This window comes from Chelonia mydas, chromosome 2 (genome assembly GCF_015237465.2).
Source record: "Chelonia mydas isolate rCheMyd1 chromosome 2, rCheMyd1.pri.v2, whole genome shotgun sequence".
Lineage (NCBI taxonomy): Eukaryota > Metazoa > Chordata > Testudines > Cheloniidae > Chelonia > Chelonia mydas.
Genome location: NC_057850.1, coordinates 188,640,417 through 188,664,997, shown reverse-complemented (window position 1 = coordinate 188,664,997; position 24,581 = coordinate 188,640,417). Strand labels below are relative to the sequence as shown.

Genomic DNA, 24,581 nt, shown 5'->3' with positions numbered 1-24,581 from the left:
TTTGTTGATGGTGTTGGTGGGGGCTCAAAATGAGTGGAGATGATCTGACAGTAGAAGAGATGATCTCATTCAGAGTGAATTGGTGGATCTTGAGTGGATGGCTTCAGTAAAAGTGGGGATAAGTCTATCTAGTTTATCAAAGAGAAGTTTAAGAGGTGATTTGATCATCACCTGGAAGTTTGTACACTGGGAGAAGGTAACTGTATATTAGAAGGTTAATTGATGTAGCAAACATAAGCATATAACAGGATCTAATGGGTGGAAGTTGAAGCTAGAAAAAATTAAAGTTGGAAATAAGGTACAAATTTTTAAGTGAGAATAATTAACCACTAGCCTAGCACAGGTTACCAAGGGATGTGATCTTCCTTCACTTCAAGTCTTTAAATTAAGACTGCATGTTTATCTAAAAGAAATGCTCTAGTTGAACTATAAGTTGTTGATTCAGTGTACAATGTTAATTTCTGCAAAATTCTGCATTTTGCAGTAGTGCAGAATTCCCCCAGGAGTATAGGGTGCAGCCTAAACCCCTTTAACACCCCCCCGCACCCCCCCCCACACAACTAAATACTGGCTGTAAGCCTTTTCTTTTACATAGCATTGCCCTCTAAAGCCTTCATAATATTTCATATTATGGTAGAGTGGTCGTGAAACCATAGGTAAGGGTGTGTTACATATTTCTGTTATACAATCATGTACAAATTAGGCCTAGGTTTGTTATGCTAGTATAGTATAGCTTTTCTACTACACCCACATATTCTGATGGGAGATTCTTTTAAAAATGACTGTTTGCAAAATTCAGTCAAATTACAAAAGAGGTGGTAGTGCATTTTTACTGCTGGAAATCATGAGGGAGCAGATTCTGCCACTGTTATTTGTTGAGTAGCATCTTTGGATCAGACACACATTAGGGGGAAAAAAGGGACTGTGCAAAGTAAAACACCCCTAATCACATCAAGGTATCAGAATCTCTGGCTATATCTACCCATGAATGGCACAATGCCCGAGTTGAACTAGAGGGTATATTGCATATTTTCCCTTTGTTTTAAGAGACATAGTCAACTAATTAAGGGCTAAAATTTGGCCAGGGTTTAAGATTAATAGTAAGAATAAAGTTCCTTCATTTTCAGGGAAGGTACTTGCATTATCTCTTGTGGTGATTCTTTGCAATATAGCTGTTCCATTTGTGAAAGAATTAATGAGACCTTTAGTTGCTGCTGAGGTTTTAATCAAGCTCCTTATATGGGTTTTTTCCCAGATCAGTCTTTAGGACTGGACATAAATGTATCCTCCAATGTAATATTATCTTTCTAATGAAACCAGTGTTCTTAAACTATTAGCTGAGAATTAAATGGTAAAAATTGCAATTTTGGGGTAGTAAACTTCATTCTGCATTGGAAAAAATCGAGGAAGTAGCTCAGAATAGCTACTGCATTGACTGAAAAGTTATGCATGTATTTGCAAACTGACTATTTGGTGATATTTATCTCAATTAAAGTTTATGTAATGACTAACTCACTGTTAATGTGACCCACAGAATTGTCTTTAAAAAAGTAACTCTTCTAATTCTTGCTCTCAAGCTCCATTATTATTTGTATTTATTATTAGCATTTATTTGATACCCATCACTATAGCTTAGGATGCCTCTCCATAGTGATGACCGTGTTTTTAAATACCAAGTTTTGCATTGAGACAGGCTTAATCTGGCGTGCTCTCCTGCTGCCTGTGTCTTTACCACTCCATTAGGAATCCAGGATTTAATTAGTTGGGAAAGACTAGGCAAAGAGGTACATCTTAAGCTCTTTTTTTAAGTGGCCATATTTGGGCTTTTAACTGTCGTTTCTTAGACAGCAAATTTTAGAGGCACAAGCTGAGAGAGCTTTTCCACCAGCATTCGCAAACCTTCACCTTTATAGCTGTTACGATCTTCAATCATGCACATGTTCTCCCTCCACCCCACACCAGTTGTCATCTAACAAGTCTCATATAAAGCCTGTATTGGAATAAAGAAAAATTGTTGTGAATGTAATGATACTACTGTGTTAATAAGTAGTACATAAATAGAATCTGATAGTTTACAGCTCTTTCTCAAGTTATATTTAAATTATCTAATTTACAGTTTCATTTTCCATAGGTCTCTGCTTGGGGTGGTTATGTTTTCATCATCAACCTTATTCCATTGCATGTGTTTGTGCTGCTGTTGATGCAGAGATACAGCAGGAGGGTCTACATAGGTGAGTGTTCTGAGTCTCTAAAAGTCAGTTATTTGAGAAGTGATTTCTAATCTATTTTTACTGAACAATCAGTTCTATTTGGGAGGCATTAAATACAGGAATGTGAAATTAATAATTTATCTTAACTAGGTCTTTTACATTAAATGAGAAATTTAATAATTTCATATCAAGTCTTATATTGGTCATGTGCTCTATACCCATTAGCTTATTGTTTACAAAATAAAAAGATAAGGATTTTGTGTGTTCACATTATTTCAAAACTCTCAAGTGTGTATTTCCTAGCTAGTTTTTGTTCCCTTTAGTACTCCATGTGGGAAGGGGAAATTCACTGAATCTTCACTGAGTTGTTTAATATTTTTAAAGTTCTTTAATACACAGGTTTCATTTGTCTGTACTTTCTGTATGATTTAATTGCAGCTTTATAAAAGCTATCCAGCAAAAAAAAATGAAAAACCCTTCTATAATATGCTGTCTCACATAACAAGAGACAGAGCAGCATTCAACACAAGTGTGTCTGTTCAAATAAAATGTTGTGTATTGCCAAGACTTTCAGAAGTCACCAATGATTTTTAGCTGCCCAACTTAACACACCTTAAAGGGACCTAATCTTCAATAAGTATTGAGCTTCTACTCTCTGAAAATAAGGACCCTTAGGGTGGCTCAAATTGGGCACCTACAATGGAAAAGGAACTGAAATGGATGCATCACAAAATATAGGAAAAGCTGTCTCCAATATACAAACTTCACATAGAAGCCATTTTTTTCTTTTATTAAACTTGGGATAATTTTAGTTTACCAGCAAATTTAAAATCTAAAGAGCAGTTTAGAGTAGGGCTGAGGGTAGAAGCTCCCAGTGAATGGGGTGGGTGGAAGGAAAGCAAGGGGAGCTACTGTGACTGGGGGAAACAGCCCCCTCCCGACTCAGAAGGCATATCCTGGTAGTTCCTACTGCCATTCCTATGGCACTTCCTTGCTCACTAACTGCTGTGTTCCACATTACCTTCCCTCCCCCTCCCCCCCAAGTGGCTGGTGCATTGATGCCTTCCCCCCCCAAGACGCTGGAAGGCAGGACTGATCTGGGTCAGGGAGTCCTACCTGCTTCTCAGCAGCCAGCCTGATCTCATGCTCTATCCTCAGTGCCTCCTCTAGCCCTTCTTCCAGGTCCTGCTCTTGTGTTTTTCTTCCCCACTCCCTCACCACTCATGTGCTGGACCAGAGCTGGGTCCTGCTCTCTGGGGATGGAAAACAGTGGGGGTGCAGAAATATAGATCTATCCGTCCAGTATTTTCTTTGTGGGGGCTATAGCTCTGCCCTCTTTTCCCTCTTCTTCCCCATTCCAATGCCCCTAGTTTGGAGTCCGTCAAATCCAAAGGAATCCTTCAGAATGCACTGGATTCAGAAGAGACCCTTTTCCTCACTTTCAAGCATGTGTAAATAGTGTTTAGAGAGTATTTAATTGATCTGCTTGGCATTTTTATGATGATTTTTATGTAAATCACTGACAGAGCTAACAAATTTATATACGTTGGTCATGATGAAAGTGTTTTCCTGGTTTGTCATTGAGCAATAAATATTAAAACTCTAGAAAAGCTTACAATTTTATAATCTTCTGGTTAAATTTTATGCTCCTTGGGGCAGGAATTCTTCAGGCATACTTTGTGCTACCAGAATAGAAATCAATAAATCAATACAATTTCAGTGAAGAATAAAAAAAATACATCATTACATATCCTGTGCATCTTGAATTAATTGAATTAATTAATTCTCATTAGCTGCTATAATTCAGGTGGTACTTTTTTGCTAGCCAGGGGGATACGCTGTTTATAGGAATGCATCCGATGAAGTGAGCTGTAGCTCACGAAGGTTTATGCTCAAATAAATTTGTTAGTCTCTAAGGTGCCACAAGTCCTCCTTTTCTTTTTGCGGATACAGACTAACACGACTGCTACTCTGAAACTGTTTATACATATTTATTTAAGAAGTTATGTAGCGTAACATCTATTTATTCAGATTCTTAATTTTTACATATTTTTATTATGTTATGAAAATGGAGAATGACACACTTTTTTTTATTTACTAGATTCATTTTTTACTCCTGGTTTGTGTCAAGCGGCATTTGGATAAAACTTGGAAGTCAATTAAAAATGCACAAAAACAGCATTTTAAAATTGTTTTTCATTAGTTATGTATCCGGCAGATTCATATCCACCTTCTCATCCACTGTAACCGCTAGGTCCTTTTCTGCAGAACTGCTGCCTAGCCATTCGGTCCCTAGTCTGTAGCGGTGCATGGGAGTCTTCCATCCTAAGTGCGGGAGTCTGCACTTGTCCTTGTTGAACCTCATCAGATTTCTTTTGGCCCAATCCTCTAATTTGTCTAGGTCCCTCTGTATCCTATCCCTACCCTCCAACGTATCTACCTCTCCTCCCAGTTTAGTGTTATCTGCAAACTTGCTGAGGGTGCAATCCACACCATCCTCCAGATCATTAATGAAGATATTGAACAAAACCAGCCCCAGGACCGACCCTTGGGGCACTCGGCTTGATACCAGCTGCCAACTAGACATGGAGCCGTTGATCACTACCCTATGATCTAGCCAGCTTTCTCTCCACTTTATAGTCCATTCATCTAGCCCATACTTCTTTAACTTGCTGGCAAGAATACTGTGGGAGACCGTGTCAAAAGCTTTGCTAAAGTCAAGGAATAACATGTCCACTGCTTTCCCCTCGTCCACAGAGCCAGTTATCTCATCATAGAAGGCAATTAGATTAGTCAGGCATGACTTGCCCTTGGTGAATCCATTCTTACTGTTCACATGTCCTTCACAATTTTTGAACTGTTAAATCTCCTCTCTAACCACATTTCTACTCAGATTTGAAGAGGAAAACCAGCTTTCCTGCTTTTTTTCCAGCTCCCAATCCGTTTCTCAACTTTGAATGAAGAACTAATCACTGAACACTAGTTGAATAAACGGAAATTAAAATATTCTCTCTGCACCTGCAGAAGAGGCTACTGCTATCAAAAGCTGGTTTAGCACTTCAACAAATTGGTTCCAGGTGCTTAACCAGTGACTTTTACAAATTCAGTGGTTTCTCTTTTTAAAACTTGAACAGCATATATGTTCTGCTTGAATATTTTTAATTTAATTTAAGTGATTTATTAGATTAAGCTTTAACATAGGTTATTATTTCAAATTTAATTTTACATAGGTTTATTTTTTTAAAAAAATGCATTTAATTGAAATTCTAAAAACAAAATCAGTTTTAAAAAAATGAAATCAATTTTTATCCACCTTGGGGCACAGTGAACCTCTCTTTGACTAACTACTGTAAAGCTATCTATTATTGCAGGCTTCACCATGATCTAGAGTGTAATTAATTTGTCAACTGAAGATAATTATAGAAGAGAGTATATGTATTTTTGTAAAATTATATTAAATTTAGTAAAGCTTATTGCACGTTTTTACTCAGTCCTGTTTCACATCTGGTGACTTTGGCTTTGCAGCAGTAAGCAAGACCTCTCTTGCCATTAACAGAATGAGAGAACATCTGTTCTAAAATAGAGCTGATCTTTCTGGGTAGTTGGTTTTATGCAGCATAGTTTTAAATGTTATCAAGTCACTGGTGTGTGGTGTAGTCTTCATTTCACTTTTTAAATTCCTGGTAAGTGAGGTAATAAGAGGAAGTATTAATTTTCTTCCCAGGCTTTATGTAATATCTAATTTTTCATGTCAACTTGATTTTAATGGAACTTTAATCAGGACAAACAGAGCATTAGTATAGTATGCATCCTTTGATCCATGTATATGCTGGTTTTGTGGTCAATTGCTATATATTGTTGGAAATGTTTGCATTATAAAATTAGAAGTTTTCATTTGGTCATACCTTTACTTTTCAACTCAGGCAATGCTGCTGTGATCCAAAAATGTATGTGTTTGTGAGTAGAATAATTTAATAAACAGTTTCTTGAGGAATGTATAAAGTATAATACAGTGTGGACTCCATTAAAAATATGAGTACATAGCACCTCATGCTGGAAATGAGATTTGTAATTTGTACTTCAGATGAGTACATTTATTTTTTTCTAGAATTCTTCTTTCCCATCTCTTTTGTAAAGGAAATTGTATGAAAAAAAATTACAAATATAAATGTTTTAACAGGAGTCTGACATGCTCTATGCAGTGAGAGGTTACTAAAGATACTAGGCAGGAGGATGGAAAAAGACCCAGTTGGGTAGTGCCTGTATCTGCATTAACCAGACTTCACTGAGTGAAACAAAGGCCTGGTCTACACTTAATGCTTGGGCTGACATAGCTACAGCACTCAGGGGCTGGTTGTAGTTATGCCAGTCTAAACTCCCTGTATAAATGTGGCTAGATGGACAGAAGAACGCCTCCATCAACCTAGCTGCTGTAGCCTGGTGCGGTGGAAGTTACTGCAGCAACAGGAAAATGCCTTGCATTGAGCATCTATGGTAAAGTTTTGCATCAGCATAGCTATGACACCATAATGTAGATATGGCCAAAGTTAAGAATCTAACTACTAATTTCGGTTCATTGCAATTTGTTCCAAAGGCCTACTCAAAAAAGTATCTTACTTTCCCTGTTGTTGATACATGTGTTTCTTAATTTAGACCCTTTGAGGTCTTCCCAAAGACATCATGAAAGCCTCAAACTCTTGTTCTGGAAGAAGGCATTTGAAAAAGGATAGAGGTTCTACATAATTACAGTACTTTAAAACAATGATAGAGATTCATTTAAGTGCTGAAACCTTAGTTATCAACAATAACCAGTGTTACAGTTCCTTGTGTACTTAGTCCTTGTGTACTTACCTTTATCCAGTTTTTAAGAAGATAAGAGTAGTGTAATTGCCACATCACTTGTTAGAAAAACAATATGATTCTCCCTCCTCCTTCCACTTTTTGGCCATATATAACAAGGAAAATCTATACTTAGCATAAGTTACATATCACTTCCTCTACCTATCATCTTGTTTACCTTTGAGTATTCTAGAGAAAAAGAACATGTGGAAGAGAAGTCAAATGCCAAAAATTGCAATATTTAAAACTGTAATTGTTTTTAAGCAGTTGAAAACGCTGGTGCAATACCTGAGCGGTGACTGAGAAGTCATAATATACCTTTATACCTTTCTGATACTGAGGGGTGTCTGTACCAGGTTGCTTACTGATGCAAATTAAACCAAACTCAGGGCTACTGGTTGATAGGTGCAACAATGACACCTCTTTTGGCATCCAGGGGTGTCTGTTGGCTATGGGGGAGGGAAAAGGACAAAACCTCTGAAAGTTTGGTTTCCTGACCTTTAAAACTGCTTTATTTGCCTAGAGACACAAAGTAACCCTAATGTAGAGGAAGATTGGGAGGTATAGAGTTTATATGTATATTTGGGGTATAAGCAAGATGGAAAGTTGACTATATTCTTGCACTTTTAATATACAAATTATATCTTGAAGATCCCAGTGTGTTAAAGGCTTCATACAGACAGATGCTTCATGTGTATCTGATATCAAATCATGACTTCAGTATAGGGGAGGGTTTTGGTATAGTTAATAGCACATTTTTAACGTATCAAAAATATTCAGGCATATCTGTGAAAGTTGCTGGAAAGGGAAGTGGATTTTTCTGACATACCATTATAGATAAGAAAACCAGTTTTCTAAAGCCCATACAAATTTGGATATATGAAGAATGGCCTTAGATTGCAAATGAGACTGTCTGTAATGCCTAATAATTCATTGGAATGCAAAAGTCACTTTTTAACTCTCACAACATTATCATGGTGCATGTAAAATTCATTTCATAGGTTGAGACAGATAGCAAGGGCTGAAGCAATATCTGCAACTTTGTGGCATTGCAGTGGTAGTTTTAAAAAAAATAAAAATAAAAAAAAAATCCAAAAGACCTATAGAATAAAACAATCTGAATTACTGTATTTTAAATCCTGATTTGTAAGTAAATGAACATTCTAACCAGTAAAGTATTTGTCAGTTTTTTGGGAGCGCCACCATAAAATATTGAAAACTCATGTGATGGATTTTTACACCGATGTCTATACACTGATAAAAAAGATTCTTCTTCGAGCACCGACACCGGAAAGTTTTTTCCCTCATTGGTATCCATCGGGTCGGGTCAGCTCTGGTGTCCCCTGGCTTTGCACCCGCATAGCGCTAGTATATATGACCCTGCTGCCCCCTCAGTTTCTTCTTATCGCTCATGACTGTCACTGGAACTGCTTCTTGTCTTTGCGTTTTTCCGCAAGTGTCTCTCTCAGTAGACTTTGCTGAGTATCTGTAAATAGTTCTTTTTCTAGAGTTTGTTTTAGTTAGTTGGTTGTGGACACCGCTTAGCAGGGTTAGCCCTTCCCCAACACTGGGGTATGGCTTGGTCCCTGGGGTTCAAGCCGTGTGCATTGTGCCATAAACCAGTGCTGATTAGTGACCCTTACCCCAGCTTCCTCAAGTATCTGAGGGAAGCCCATGTGCAGGAGTGTTGCAGGATTTGCAAGGACTTCAGGCCCATAACTAAGAAGGACAGCGACACCAGACTCAAGTTTCTCCTTATGGAGGCAGCACTTCGTCCCCCTTTTGGAGCCAAGTCACATTGACTCGGCACTAAGTACTTTGGCTTCAGTAAGAAGTGCTGTGGTATCTCTAAGGGAGATGCAGTGCCATTCCGCTTCTCTGGTGCCGAGGAAGGCCTCTGCAGCCCAGGACTCCTGGCACCAACACTCGTCTCTGGTACCAGGGAAGACTACTTAGGTATGGGACTCTCGACACTGCTTTCCATTGCCGGTGCCAAGAAAGAAGCAGAGAAAAACTGACATGGGGTGTTCCCCAACTCTGAGGTCTGAGGGGCATAGAGACGCTGACAGAGTGCGACCCATGCTGGGCCACTTAGAGATACCAGTGGTGTGTACGGTACTGTTGACTCTGGTCCTGGGAAGGGTGCCATTGAGTCTGGCATCTTTGGACTCTTCGCCACCGGAGTTTGACAGCCCTGCCACAATCAGCCATGCTGGGGGCGTTTGAGGTAGTGAGGGAGTTGCTATCACTCTCGGTACTGCCATCCCTCACCTTTCGAGAGCTGACAGCAGCATTATCAAAGGTGTGGACCACTGAGGCACTGAGACCCCAGGTGCTGTCAAAAGGCACGCGAGCCATGGTGGCGCAACATTGGTCACCGAAAAGCAACTCCTCAAAGTCAGACTCTGAGGCTAAGTCATATGCTTCTCTCGGGAGCAGACACTGCTCTGATCGGTGATACCCAACAGCTGAGATGAGCCAGGGCATTCCACTGACAGCCTGGCTATCGGTGCAATGGCAGATGCCACTACAGTGGCCATTCTGGAATCCCTGGGCTTTTCAGCAGTGCAGGGTTCCCCATCCAGGAGGTTCTACTCCGTTGTATCGGGGTAGAGAACTTCCCCGCCACCTCCCTTGGAGCAGGGACCAGACCTCAGTGCCTAGTCCAGTACCAAACTGCAAAACCCGGCCACGTGGGGAGAGCCCTGCGCAGATGCAGATATAAATCAGTATCCATGGAACCACAGGGCTCTCCCGGGAACTGCAGCGGTGAAAGGAGCAGAATGTGGGGCCGCCACCCCCTGGAGCCATTGCCCCACACTGGCAGCTCCTCCACCTTCCCCAGTCCCACCCACTGGGTTGTGCCCCAGGCTCACTGGCAGCTGTCCTTGGTCGCACTCTTGTGTTCAAGCGGCTGTGTGGAAGGCACGGGAGCAACACTGGGGGCGGGGCTGCAGGCAGTACAGCCGCGCCAGAGGAGCTGCAGGCGCGGGGCACTGGCTCCTGGGAGCAGCGGCCCCATATGCTGCTCCTTTCGCCACAACAGTTCCCAGGAGAGCCCTGCGATTCCACAGATATAAACTTGTATCCGCGCAGGCCTTTACACCTGGGACCCATCTGTTGCAGAGGGCGAGGAACAAGGCACCCTGACGATACAGGCTTCCTCTTCCTCCTCTCCTGATGAGGTGGTGGTGGGAAAAAGTATAGTGCCTTCCCAGGATGACTATAGGGCACACCAGGAGCTCCTCAGGAGGGAAGCCCAGCACCTGAGTATCCAGGTGGAGGAGATCTCCAAATCCTTCCACACCCTGGTCGACATTTTAGCAGCTTCAGGGACATTGTGGGTGGCTCTACTTTTGAACAATGCCATTGTGGACCCCATAAAAGCCTTATGGCAGACCCCTGTGTCCCTGTAACCTACTGCGAAAAGGATGGAGAAAAGTACTTTGTCCCTCCCAATGAGTACAAATTCCTGCACACACACAGCCCCACCAGGCTCTGGTTGTTTCAGTGGCAAATAAGCAGGAGCAGCAAGGGCTGACTCCCAAGGCCAAAGACACCAAAAAACTAGATCCTTTTGGCAGAAAGGTGTACTCAACTGATTGCCTCCAGCTCAGGATTGCAAATCAGCAAGAGCTCCTGAGCCAGTATGACTTCAACTCCTGGAGCGCAATAGCAAAATTCAAGGAGGTTTTGTCAGAGGAGTCTGGGGTGAGTTCTCGGCCCTAGTTGGAGAGCAGAAATCAGTGGCAAGAGTGTCCCTCCAGGCAGCTTTGGGTGTGACAGACTGTGCCCGATCCATGACTATGGCTGTGGGTATGAAAAGAAGCTCGTGGCTTCAGTCCTTGGAGTTGCCCTATGAGGTGCAGCAGACAGTGTAGGACCTTCCATTTAAAGGCAAGTGCTCTTTTCAGAGTAAACAGACTCAAAGCTGCATAGTCTGAAAGACTCGAAAGGCACCCTGAAATCCCTGGGATTGTATATACCAGCTCCCACCAGTAAGCACTATAAACCCCAAATGATGGCCCACTTCTACCCACCACAGCAGAGACAAGACTAGTGGAGGAGAAGCAGTAGAGGCTATAAGAGGAGGCCTCCATCCCAGTCCTCGTCTGCCCTGGTGTGTCTCTCCCTCCCCCCCTACCCACCCCGAGACAATCAGCGGGGTCTAAGCAGGCCTTTTGATGGGCCACTCAGGGATGACGTACAAGGACAATGTGTGTATCTGATTTCCCCTGTTTTTGTGGATTGGTTATCCAATTCTATCAGGCGTGGGCCCACATTACCTCAGATCGCTGGGTGTTACACATGATAGAAGTGGGATGCACCTTCAGTTCAGTTGTTCCCCTCCTTCCCACCCTCCCCGTCCCTCTTCAGAGACCCTTCTCATGAGCAACTTCTAGCCCAGGAGGTGCAGTCGCTCTGAAGGGCAGGATCAGTGGAAGAGGTTCCACAAGAGTGAAGGGGTAAGGGGTTCTGCTCTTGTTACGTCCTAATCCCAAAGGCTCATGGCGATCTCAGACCAATCTTGGACCTGCAAAACCTCAACGGATTCATGAGGAAACTGAAGTTCCACATGGTTTCCTTGGCCTCCTTAATCTCAGCTCTGGATCTGGGGAACTGGTACGTCACCCTTGACTTGAAGGATATGTATTTTCATATTGTGATCTTACGGGGAAACAGAAGGTTCCTACGATTCGTTGTGAATAACATGCACTACCAATTTACTGTGCTCCTATTTGGCCTGCCAGCAGCCCCTCGAGTATTCATGAAGTGCATGGGAATCGTCACAATCTTCCTTAGGAGATAAGGGGTTCAGGTCTACCCTTACCTCAACAACTGACTGATCAGAGTTTGATCCAAGGCCTAGGTGGAGGCAAACGTGGAGTTAATACAGTCAACTTTCCAGGATCTGGGGCTGTTCATAAACATTTAGAAATCTACCCTTTTCGTGGTTCAAAGGATAGAATTCCTTGGGGCAGTCCTCAACTTGACCCAGGCCAGAAACTTTTTGATGGAAAACTTTTTGCTTCAGAGCTCTAGAGGTGCTAATAGAGAACCTGAGGAATCACCACATCACAACAGCAAGAAACTGCCTAAAGTTCCTCCTAGGGCATATGGCATCATGCACCTATGTGGCACAACATACGACACTATGGCTCAGATCTCTCCAGTCTTGGCTGGTGTTGGTATATGTACTGGGCTGACACCATCTGAACTGGGTGGTCTCGGTTCCCCCATCGGTTATTGCCACCTTCTTTGATGGCTGTACCTTGGACAATATGCATAAGAGTCCCATCTCAAGGCCCCAACCGTCAATGTCTCTAGTTACAGACACATCAGCAATGGGATGGGGGCTCACTTTGGGCCCCTCAGGACTCAGGGCCTCTGGTCCCCGGAGGAGCTCTTGTTACACATCATTGTGAGGGAACTGAGGGTGGTGTGCCTAGCCTGCCAGGCATTCCAACCCCACTTGGAGGGCAACTGCATGTTGGTCCTTACAGACAACATGACAGCAATGTTCTACATAAAAGGCAGGACAGAGCACGCTCCTCTCCCCTGTGCCAGGAAACTCCTCTCCTGTGGGAATTGTGCATAACCCACTTGATCCACTTCAAAGCCTTCTACCTTCTGGGGTCACAGAATGAGTTAGTGGATCATCTCAGCAGATCCTTTTCCAACCATTACGAGTGGTCTCTTCGCCCACACATTCTTAGCACTGTTTTTCAGAAGTGGGGAACTCTCCAGGTAGACCTGTTCATGACAAAACATAACAGGAAGTGTCTTCACTTCTGCTCCTTCCTAGGCCACAGCCCGGGCTCACTTGCAGATGCCTTTCTCTCCTCTTGGATGGACCAGCTCTTCTACACATTCCCTCCCATCCCTCTCATACACAGGGTCCTGCTGAAGGTCAGAAGGGACAGGACGCATCTTATCCTGATGGCCCTGGGCTGGCTGCATCAGCACTGGTTCACCGTCCTCCTAGATCTCTCGGTGAACACAGCCTGCCTCTGTTTCTGGACCTGATCTCTCAGGACCATGGTTGTCTACTTCATCTGAACCTCGAGTCTCTTCATCTCACAGCGTGGAAACTCCATCGCTGAACCCTGCACAATTGGCATGCTCTGGACCTGTTCCCGAAGTGCTTTTAGGGAGTAGGGAAACCAGCTACTAGAGCCACTTACTTGGCAAAGTGGAAGAGATTCTTGATCTGGTCAGTGCAAAAGGGGGTTTCTCCTATTCAGTCAGCACACACTGCCTTTTCATTCTAGATTACCTACTCCACTTTAAACAGCAACACCTAACAGTATCATCTGTTTAGGTTTCATCTAGCTGCAGTCTTGGCCTTTCACCCATAGATGAATGGCTGGTCGGTCTTCTCAAACTCAGTCTGTGTCATTTTCTTAAGGGGTTGGAGCAGTTATACCCCCCAGGTATGCCAGCCACTCCCTCCCTGGGACCTCAACTTGGTGTTGGCAAGGCTAACAGGACCCCCATTTGAACTGCAGGCAACATGTTCTCTACCTGTCCTGGAAGGTGGCCTTCCTGGTCACAATTACTTCTGCCAGAAGGGTCTCGGAGAGCCGAGCTCTTACTTCAGAACCACTGTTACACGGTCGTCTTCGAGGACAAGGTTCAGCTGTGGCCACACCCAGCCTTCCTGCCAAAGGTGGTGTCACAATTCCATAGTAACTAGGATATCTTCCTACCCGTCTTCTATCCAAAGCCACACGCTAACATGGAGGAACAGAGACTCCACTCACTGAATGCACTAGCTTTCTACATAGAATAGGACTATACCCTTTCAGAGATCCACTCAGCTTTTTGTAGCCATTGCAGACCGAATGAAAGGCTGTCCAGTCTCAGCCCAGAGAATTTCATTGTGGATCACTGCCTGCCTCCGCACATGCTATGACCTAGCAAAGGTCACGGCTCCTCTGCTGACAGCTCACTCTTAAGAGCTCAAGCATCGGTGGCGGCGTTCATGGCACAAGTTCCTATTCGGGACATCTGTAGATGTCCACAGTCCACATTTTCAGTTTCCACTGTGCCATAACCCAGCAAGCTAGACACTGTGGGTTTCGGCCGAGTGGTGTTACAGTCATCATTCCAATGAATTTCGAACCCTCCACTTGCACAACTGCTTGGGAGCCACCTACATTGGAGTGGACATAGGCAAGCACTTGAAGAAGAAAAACCGGTTACTAACCTTCCATAACTGTTGTTCTTTGAGATGTGTTGCTCATGTCGATTCCAACCGTCCCCCCACCTGCCCCTCTGTCAGAGTTAGCGGGCAAGAAGGAGCTGAGGGGGTGGCAGGGCCCCATATACCAGCACTATGAGGGCGTGACTCCAGGGGGCACCAGAGCTGACCCAACAGATACCACTGAAGGAAAACTTTCCGGTGACGTTGCTCTGGGCAAGCACACACCTACATTGGAACGGACATGAGCAAAACATCTTGAAGAAGAAGAACAGTTACAGAAGGTTAGTAACCATTTTTTTAAATGAGGCATAATATAATTTGCCTTGCAGTATAATTCAAAATAATTTACCAGGCAAATTTTTTCCCAGAACATGAACTCTTTGCCAGGATTGGGGCTGTTTTATGATTTGTAGGCAAATGTATCAGTGACTCATCAACTTTAAGGCCAGAAGGGATCATTGTGATCATCTAGTCTGATCGTTTGCACATTGCAGGCCACAGAACCTCACCCACCCCCTCCTGTAATAAGACCCATAACCTCTGGCTCAAATCATGGTTTAAAGACTTCAATAGTGTAAACTGTGTATCTACTGATCCACTTGCAATCTGGGTGTTAAACTCACGCTGACTGCTCCTGAACACATGAGGTCAAGCTACTGATACCTTTTTAATCTTGACATAAGGGTCAGTGACTTCTGTTTGAATCTGAATGATGTGTTGGGTAAGATCAAGCAAATTGATTGTAATTGCAATGCAGTACCAATGTCTGAATAAGAAAGCAACCTTTTCAGACCAGAAGCAGAAAGTCTTGATTGTGATCTCAAATATTTTGATAAATTGTTGCATAAAGGATTCCGATTTACTACACTATTTAATACTCTGCATTGTATGTTTATATGTTTGCCAGGGAAGACATTTACAGATGCAGACATAGGACATGTTCATGCAAGTTCTAGGGTCTGTAATTTGCTGCCTCCATTATTAACTTGTGATTTTCACTCTGCAATTCTACGTTTTCAAGTTCTGAACGCTTTTTCTGCAACTTTATTTAGTAAACCAGCACACTTATTCAAGGCTTAAATCCAGGGGAGACTGATTTAAAATTACCTATTTCTTGTCCTTCAGACTAGCATTTTATAATTTGAAGAGCAGCATATTTTAAAAAACAAACAACCCGGGGATTATTAAACATATCAGTGTTTTGACTTCAGTCTGGGGTTTTTAATTTTGTTTTGCCCCAGGATTGAGTTGTTAATATTTGTGGCTCTAGAATACTCTAATCAAAGTGAATAATTATAGTGTAAAACTGCATAGATTTGGTTGCAGAAATCAGCGTTGGTTTAGTCACCAACATACTTTCAGGAGGTTATTCTCTCATGATTTAGTGCATTGTGCAGCAACTAAAATTGTATCAAAGCTTGGTTTGTGAAAGTTGCTTATTCTCCGTAGAATAGACTTTTTATGGTGACCCAATTAGTTTTTAAAATCATTAGATGAGAGTACATGATTTGTTGTTCTTGCAAAGAATATACAAACCCAATAGGGCATTATGGAGTGAATTCAATGAGCTCTGTTATGCAGCATGTTAGACTAGATGATCAAAGGATGGTCCCTTTTGCCCTTAAAATCTATTAACTTCAGAACTTTGACAATTTTTTCTTGTACACAAAGTTTGGTATAGATTTCTAATAAAGTAACATCATTGAATTAGAACCCTAGCTGTTTTTTCTCTCCCAGGCAGAAGGGAACTGGTAGCCATGTGGAAAAGCCTGTATTTAATTCAGAGTGGGGAGAGTTTCATGCAAGTAACTGTCACTTCCAGATTAAACAGGAATATGTGTTGTCTTCATTGTGGAATCTCAAAGGTGGAATACAGTTGGGATTAAAAATTGGGTATCGGATCCTCAAAGCATGAAGGGATTTGGAGGAATTTTAATAATAGTTTGAATTGAAATATCAAAATAGAGCATGCACAGTGCACCAGGTTTTCTTTTTCTGTTTCAAGAATTCTTAGGCACTTCTGGGAAAGGGAGAATCTGACTGTGATGGTCACACTTTCTGCCTTTCCCAAACTTTTGCGGGGAGGTAGTGGGGAGGTGAATAAAGTAGGGGAAGAATACATTATTATGTAGAAAACATAACAATAATATAGGAGGCTTAAAAGTGATAGTTTATTAGACAAATATGACATGCATTGATGCATGTCAATTACTTTTATTCCACAGGATGGCAGTGTTGCAACATTTTCATGGTGTTACAAATGATTTATAACAGTTCCTTGAAAATTGAGTATTATATAGCAAAAATATATTCCCTTGACATAGATGATAAAATAGTAGCTAGACCAAGGGCTCAAAAACAAATGCTGAAAGGAAGCCACTAGAAACAAAAAGGTGGCAAGTCATCTTGATTGATGCGTCTGGTTATTTTAGCTACTTTTCTGTCCAGTGCATTGTACAGTGGGGCCCTGATTCCTTATCAGGGTTCCTAGGAGCTACAGAAATACCAATATTAAATATAGGACCTGATCCTGCTATGAGCTTTGCATGGATGGAACCTCTTATAACTCAGTGGAGCTTTGTGTGGGTTTATGGATCCGTCCTTGGGGAGCTCATCGCAGGATTGGGACTGTAGCAAAGAATGTGGCCCAGAGTATTTGTAAAAGTGATAGCGAGTGTGCTGCCCCCCACTTTCCAGGAGAAGAAATGACAAGAAGGCTAAAGTCTATCCTGAAAGTTGCATGAAAGCTTCAGCTTACTGTAAGCCACCTTTGAACAGATAGTGTTTGTAATCAAGAATTGCTTCAGGAACGTCTAGAGAATTGAAGTCTGGGTTGAAGCGGCTAACTGTTTTGGAAATTCCTTTGATGCCAAGTAAAGTTAGAGTGACCAATAGTGGAGCGCAATGATTATGGAACGTTCTGTGATGAACGGCTAGGTAGCTAGTTTACCATTTTCCCTTAAGGAGCCAACTTCCAGGGTTCAGAACTGGGACAGCTAGTTAGTCAGCTTTCAACTAGGAAATAAGAGAGATGGGGCTGAGCTTTCTCTGACAGGTGTCATGTACTTCCAGTTTGAATGATAAAAGGTAGAGATATTCTAAAAAGGTATAAAATAATATATTTAAAGTAGGGCTGTCAAGCGATTAAAAAAATTAATCACGATTAATCACGCAATTTAAAAAATTAATCGCGATTAAACAATAATAGAATACCATTTAAATAAATATTTTGGATGTTTTCTACATTTTCAAATATATTGATTTAAATTACAACACAGAATACAAAGTGTACAGTGTTCACTTTATATTTACTTTTGATTACAAATATTTGCACTGTGAAAAACAAAAGAAATAGTATTTTTCAATTCACCCTTCTAAAGAATCTCTTTATCATGAAAGTTGAACTTACAAATGTAGAATTATGTACAAAAAAAACTGCATTCAAAAATAACACAATGTACTATAAAAGGTGTGCTATCTGGCACTTTATCAACCAGAAAGTTCTGTTAACCTGCATTTCTGGTATCTCCCAATAAAAATCTTCAGTCTAGTAACTGGGACTAGTATACTATCCACCAGGTTATGCAAGTGCCCATTCTTCACTCTACTTTTCTGCAAAAGAAGCAGAAGACAAGTAAGCAAGCTGATATCAGGGATTTATTCAAAAAAGCAGCTTCCAGGGTTTGTCATAGGGCAGGGTGGGCAAACTATGGCCTGCATGCCGGATCTGGCCCGTCACCCATTTTAATCCGGCCCTTGAGCTCCTTCTGAGGAGCGGGGTTTAGGGCTTGCCTTGCTCTGGCGCTCCAGCCGGGGGCCACTCCACACAGCTTCCAGAAGCAGCAGCATGGCCCCTCTGGCGCTCCAGCTGGGGAGCAGGGTTGGGGGCCGCACCATGCGGCTCCCAGAAGCAGAGGCATGGCTTCTACGCGTAGGGGCAGCCTGGAGCGTCCGCTCTGCACGCTGCCCCTGCCCCAAGCGCTGCCCCTGCAGCTCCCATTGGCTGTGAACAGGGCAGTATGCAGAGCCGCTTGAGGTAAGTGCCACCGGGAGCCTGCACCCCTGAGCCTCTTCCCCTGCCCCAGCCCTGATTCTCCTCCCGCCCTCCAAACCCCTCGATACCAGCCGAGAGCACCCTCCTGCACCCCAAGTCCCTCATCCCCAGGCCCTCCCCAGAGCGTGCACCCCTTCCCACACTCCAGGCCCCTGTCCCAGCCCTGATCCCCCTCCTGTCCTCCAAACCCAGAGCACCCTCCTACAGCTCATCCCCAGCCCCACCCCAGAGCCCACACCCCCAGCTGGAGCCCTCACCGCCCACACCCCACTCCCCAGCCTGGAACCCCTTCCCGCACCCTGAACTCCTCATTTCTGCCCCACCCCGGAGCCCGCATCCCCAACCAGAGCCCTCCCTCCTGCACCCCAACCCCAATTTTGTGAGCATTCATGGACTACCCAGATGTGGCCCTCAGGTCAAAAAGTTTGCCCACACCTGTCATAGGGTCATTACAGATTCAGCCCAATCTCCTATACCTTCTACATCTACAATGATAATTGATATTGATAATGATGACCCTGAGGCACTGCAAGATCCTGAAGTGCCTTCTGAATCACCAAAGATTAAACTATGTTTAGTGTAGTTTTAGTGTTAAGTGTATTTTTAGTGATCTGGGTGTATGCCATGCGCTGCCCATAGTGATATGTAGTATCATAATATAATCTACTGTACAGAAAACTTTACCTGTGTAACCCTAAGTGCTTCAAGAAACCAATCACTCTGCAGTGCAGTACTACTACTGGATTGGTGAATACGTGTATACTGTACTACCGTATTTTATACTTTATTCACTTTATTGTACAGTAACTCCCCACTTAACGTCCTCTCGCTTAACGTTGTTTCGATCTTACGTCCCTGGTCAGTTACAGAGCATGCTCCATTAAAGTTGTGCAATGCTTTGCTATAACATCATTTGGCTGCCTGCTTCGTCCGCAGCTGACAGCTCCCGTATGCTGCGCCCCCCAGCGCCTCCTGCCTGCTGGCAGATCCCGCGGATCAGCGACTTCTCCCTCCGCCTCCTGCCTGCAGCAATCAGCTGGCTTGCGGCATTCAGGAGGGAAGGGGGAGGAGCAAGGACTTGGTGTGCAGGCTCCCCCTGCCTCCTGAATGCCACAAGCCAGCTGATTGCCACAGGCAGGAGTCGGGAGGGAGGGGAGAGGCTGCGCGCTGTGTCCTCGCTCCTCCCCCCCACCCACCTGCCCCCTGAACGTTGCAAGCTAGCTGATTGCCATGGCAGGAGGGAGCTGCCTCCTGCCCACAGCAATTAACTGGCTTGCGGTGTTCAGGAGGCAGGGGAAGGAGGGGGAGCCTGCTTGCCGTGTCCTTGATCCTCCCCTCCCCCTCCGGAACACCACAAGCCAGCTGATTGCCATGGGCAGGAGTCGGGGAGGGAGGGAAGAGGAATGAGGACGCGGTGTGCAGAGTAAAGGGGCAGAAGGGGCGGGGGGAAGAAGAGGTGGGTTAAGGGTGGGGTTTGGGGGAAGGGGTGGAGTGGGTGGGCCGAGGGTTGAACCCCCCCCCCCATCCCTCATGCTTGCAGAATAGGGGAAACTGCCGCTGCTGCTGTGCAACGTGCTTCTCCTAGTCTACAGCACCTTCAGCCTCCTTGCCTGCCTCATTGTCTCCAGTGCCAGTGGGCTGTGCCTGTGTGGGATAAGGCAAAGGCACCTCCCAACTATAGTACTGTACTGTATGTCAAAAAAAAAAAAAAATTCCCTGGAACCTAACCCCTCCCACCTTCCCCCATTTACATTCATTCTTATGGGGAAATTGGGTTCGTTTAACATCGTTTCATTTAGTCACATTTTTCAGGAACATAACTACAATGTTAAGTGAGGAGTTATTGTATTCTAATTCTTTGAAAATTGGTATTCCATTGATAAAGTATAACTCTTAGTTAACCAGAATATTTAATTAACCAACATGCCGGATAACAAAGCTTTTACTGTAAAACTTTAGAACCTACAAGTCCACAGGGTCTTATTTCTTGTTCAGCGAATCGCTCAGACAAACAAGTTTGTTTACGTTTGCAGGAGACCGTGCTGCCCACTTCTTGTTCACAATGTCACCTGAAAGTGAGAACAGGTGTTTACATGGCACTGTTGTAACCAGCGTTGCAAGATATTTACATGCTTGATGCGCTAAAGATTCATATGTACCTTCATGCGTCAACCAAAAGCCATGCCAGTGGTCCATTTTCATATGACTCTGGTGAGACTGTGCTGTGTTTAGTTGTGGACACCTTAATACTGAAATATGTTTTCAAATTGTGGGGGTGGGAATTAATTTAAGGGGAAAGAGTGATTCATAGGCAGCTTGTACTTATCTATCTACCTGTTCTTAAAAACCTCCAATGACGGAGATTCCATAACCTCCCAAGGCAGTTTGTTGCAGTGCTTAAATACCCTGACAGTTGGGAAGTTTTTCTTAATGTCCAACCTATACCATCTTTGATGCAATTTAAGCCCATTGCTTCTTGTCCTATCTTCAGAGCTTAACAAGGACAATTTTTCGCCCTCCGCCTTATAACCTTTTATGTACTTGAAACCTGTTATCATGTCCCCTCTCTGTCTTCACTTCTCCAGACTTAAACAAACCCAATATTTTCAGTCTTTCTTCATAGGTCATGTTTTCTAGACCTTTAATCATTTTTGTTGCTCTCCTCTGGACTTTATCCAATTTGTCCACATCTTTTCTGAAATGTGGCACCCTGAATTGGACACACTACTCCAGTTGAGGCCTTATCAACCTGAAGTAGCGTGGAAGAATTACTTTTCATGTCTTGTTGACAACACTCTTTCTAATACATCCCAGAATGTTTGGGGGGTGGTGTGATGTGTTGTTTTGTGTTTTGTTTTTTTGTAACAGTGTTACATTGTTTACTCATATTTAGCTTGTGATCCATTATAATCCCCGTATCCCTTTCCACAGTACTCCTTCCTAGGCAGTCATTTCCCATTTTGTAAAGGAGGACTTCAGAGTTACGGACACCAGAGTTACAAACTGACCAGTCAACCACACACCTCATGGAACTGGAAGTACACAGTCAGCAGCAGAGACCCCCCCACACCCCCCTCTGAAAAAAAGCAAATATAGTACAGTACTATCTTAAACATAAGCTACTAAAAAAATAAAGGGAAAGTTTTTTTAAAAAATTGACACAATAAGGCAACTTAATATGCTTAATATGCTAGTGTATTTTATCCTAAATTACAGATGTGTATTCTCAGTCTTACCTGGATCTTAATGTAATGTTTCAGGTCAACATTAATTTGCTACACCGTAGTCTAGTTGGCCAAGAGACACATTTTGGTATCCCACTTCTAAACTTTATTAACCACATCTGTTTAAAAGCTGAGATACTTGGGTTGTGTTTGGGGGGGGTCTGGTGGAGGAATGGGGTTTTAACCACCACTGTTTATTCTCTGACTGCTATTTTTAATATGTTTCATCTCTGATGACAGTGGTATTTATTTGTATTAATGAAGTGCCTAGATTGAGGCCCTGTTGTGCTAATTATTCTACAGCTGCATAGTAGCTATACATAGTTCTTTTTTCTGTAAAGTTCAGGCTGCCATAAACAATCTAAAAGTAGCACCATGATCTTGCTTTTTAATATTGCAGTAGATTCATGGCATCTACATTGAATTACATTTACTAGGATCATGAAATCCATAATCCTTTCACACTCCAGTAGGCTCTTAAAAGCAGGTGCATAAAACTAGTCCTGCTTAGAAATTGCCATACCACATCTGACCAGTAATCCAGCTAGTTCAATGTTACGTATCTGATATTGGCCAGTACCAGATGTTACAGGGAAATGTGTAAGAAGCCTTGTAGTGGACAGTGATAGAATAACCTGCTCATAATGGAAAGGTTTCAGAGTAACAGCCGTGTTAGTCTGTATTTGCAAAAAGAAAAGGAGTACTTGTGGCACCTTAGAGACTAACCAATTTATTTTAGCATAAGCTTTCGTGAGCTACAGCTCACTTCATCGGATGCATACTGTGGAAAATACAGAAGACGTTTTTATACACACAGACCATGAAAAAATGGGTGTTTAACACTACAAAAGGTGTCCCCCCCCCCCGCTTGATACAATTAACTTTAGGCTTGAATAGAGACTGGGAATGGTTGATTCATTATAAAAAGTAACCTATTTCCCCTTGTTTGCCCCCCCCGGTTGTTCTTGTTAAACCCTGGATTTGTGCTGGAAATGGCCCACCTTGATTATCATACACATTGTAAGGAGAGTGATCACTTTAGATAAGCTGTTACCAGCAGGAGAGTGGGGTGGGGGGAGCTGTAGCTCACGAAAGCTTATGCTCAAATTGGTTAGTCTCTAAGGTGCCACAAGTACTCCTTTTCTTTTTTCATAATGGAAAGTTTCTCCCAAATCTCTTCAGGTAGTGGATGGTTTGTCCTGAAGCATGATGGAATGAAGGCCGTTCAAAATAAAATGCTCCGAATTTTATCTAATATTTTACTCTGGATGTTCTTATTGTTCATGTAAATTCTAATCTTTTTTTCCCCCTCCCAATCCTACTGAATTCTTAGCTTCCAATCCTTTGTGGTTTGAGTTTCAAAGTTTAAAAATATATATGGTGCACTGTGGGTTTCTTTTAAGGTACTTTTATTTATTTTTTATTTATTTATTTATTTACTTATTTTTTTGGTTGCTTTTCAAGTTAATTGAATGTCCGCTCCTTCTTGTATTAGGAGAAAGGCAAATAGGTATACTGATTTACATTAACTTATGCCATTCATTCTTTTGTATACTTCAATTGTCTCCTCTCTAAATGATCCAAGTCTGTTCCTTTCTCTTCATATGGAATGCATCTTCTGTTCATTCTTCTAATGCCGCTTATCCTGCAGATATCAGTTCTTTGTTGGGGATAGGGCAGACAAGAGGAAGATGTCTTAGGTGGATGGACTACTGATTTCATTTACCTCTCAAACTAAAGAAGAAACATTTACTCTTTCATGCTTTGCAAGAACATATTAGTGCAATTAGTAACAGTGGTCTCCTGCTTTCTCCAGAGCCATTGTTAACGAGTGTGTTGCTGTTGTGAAAATTGCTAAGATCTCTTCAGAGTAAATCTGAAGAAAAATAGTGTGTAATATAAATCAATACTACAAATACCTAAATGATGTAGTTCTGCTATATTATGTGTCATTGCAGGTGGGAATAAAAGGAAAATTGAAATTGTTTTTGAGATGTAGTGAAGGTTTTTTGAAATATCATGTAGTAATTCATACTCTTCCCCTTTTCTCTTCTATAGCATATAGCACTTTCTACATTGTGGGCTTAATATTATCCATGCAGATACCTTTTGTGGGCTTTCAGCCAATTAGAACAAGTGAGCACATGGCTGCTGCAGGTAGGAAAACTAAAATTCCTTTAATATTTCCAAAAATTTTAATGCATCAAAGAATTCCACGAATTTGTGGTAAAAAAGTTGCTGTTCACCTCCTTTAGTATTATGTAAGTTGTTAAGGAGAAACATGTTAGCTAATTAAATTGGTAAGGATAGAAAATGTTACAATTTAGTAAATTTCAGGGGAGGGGGATGCCTTTTTAATTGTTAAATTATCCTTTTTTTGTGTAAGTTAATGGAGGTAGTAAATCTTTTACCAGTATTTAAACTAGATCATTTCTCAATATGACTGTCATGTATTTACTACTAGATCAACTGTAATTTTGGAATATATGTGACTTTTAAGTATCAAAAACAGTGGTGTATTTGGAATGTTTGGTAGGTAGAATATAATTTCCACTGAACAACTGAATTTATAAATAATTTAAAATAATTCTGATTTTTTTTTCTGAAATTGTTCAGTGTGAAACATTCTAGGTGAGGGATTTTTACATTTTAGTATTCATAGTTTACATTTTTCAGTCAGCTCCTCTTGTATGAAAATTTACTTTTCATTAGTCCCAAGATACAGGCCATCTAGTGTTTGATTTCAGGAGACCTGTGTTAGATTTTTGCAGAGTGGGTCACTGGAGCAAGTGCCAATGACAACAAACTGGGAATCTGATGGGAAGTAGTGTCCCCTGACTCCTCAATAGAGGAGTACCTTCCCTTTATCAACAGCAACATTTTTAACTTTAAAGATACCTGAGTGATCTAACTTGCAAATTAGTCTTGTGGATCACATATCAAATGAGTATAGGGGTTAATGGGTTCTTGGCCAGAAGGGTAAGCATTGCAGTAGTCTTCTTAAAAGGTCATACAATGTGTTTCCCAGACTTCCAACATAGGCTGTG

The 24,581-nt window shown here is 42.4% G+C and overlaps 1 protein-coding gene across 2 annotated transcripts in view; it reads left to right on the top strand.

The window, feature by feature from the left end:
• STT3B (STT3 oligosaccharyltransferase complex catalytic subunit B) overlaps positions 1-24,581 on the top strand; it is a 77,832-nt gene that overhangs the window by 31,624 nt on the left and 21,627 nt on the right. For both annotated transcript variants that reach the window (XM_043540884.1, XM_037890376.2), the window contains exons 5-6: positions 2,132-2,231; positions 23,593-23,691. In XM_043540884.1, the coding sequence (XP_043396819.1) occupies positions 2,132-2,231; positions 23,593-23,691 (199 nt within the window). The remainder of the gene's footprint in view (positions 1-2,131; positions 2,232-23,592; positions 23,692-24,581) is intronic.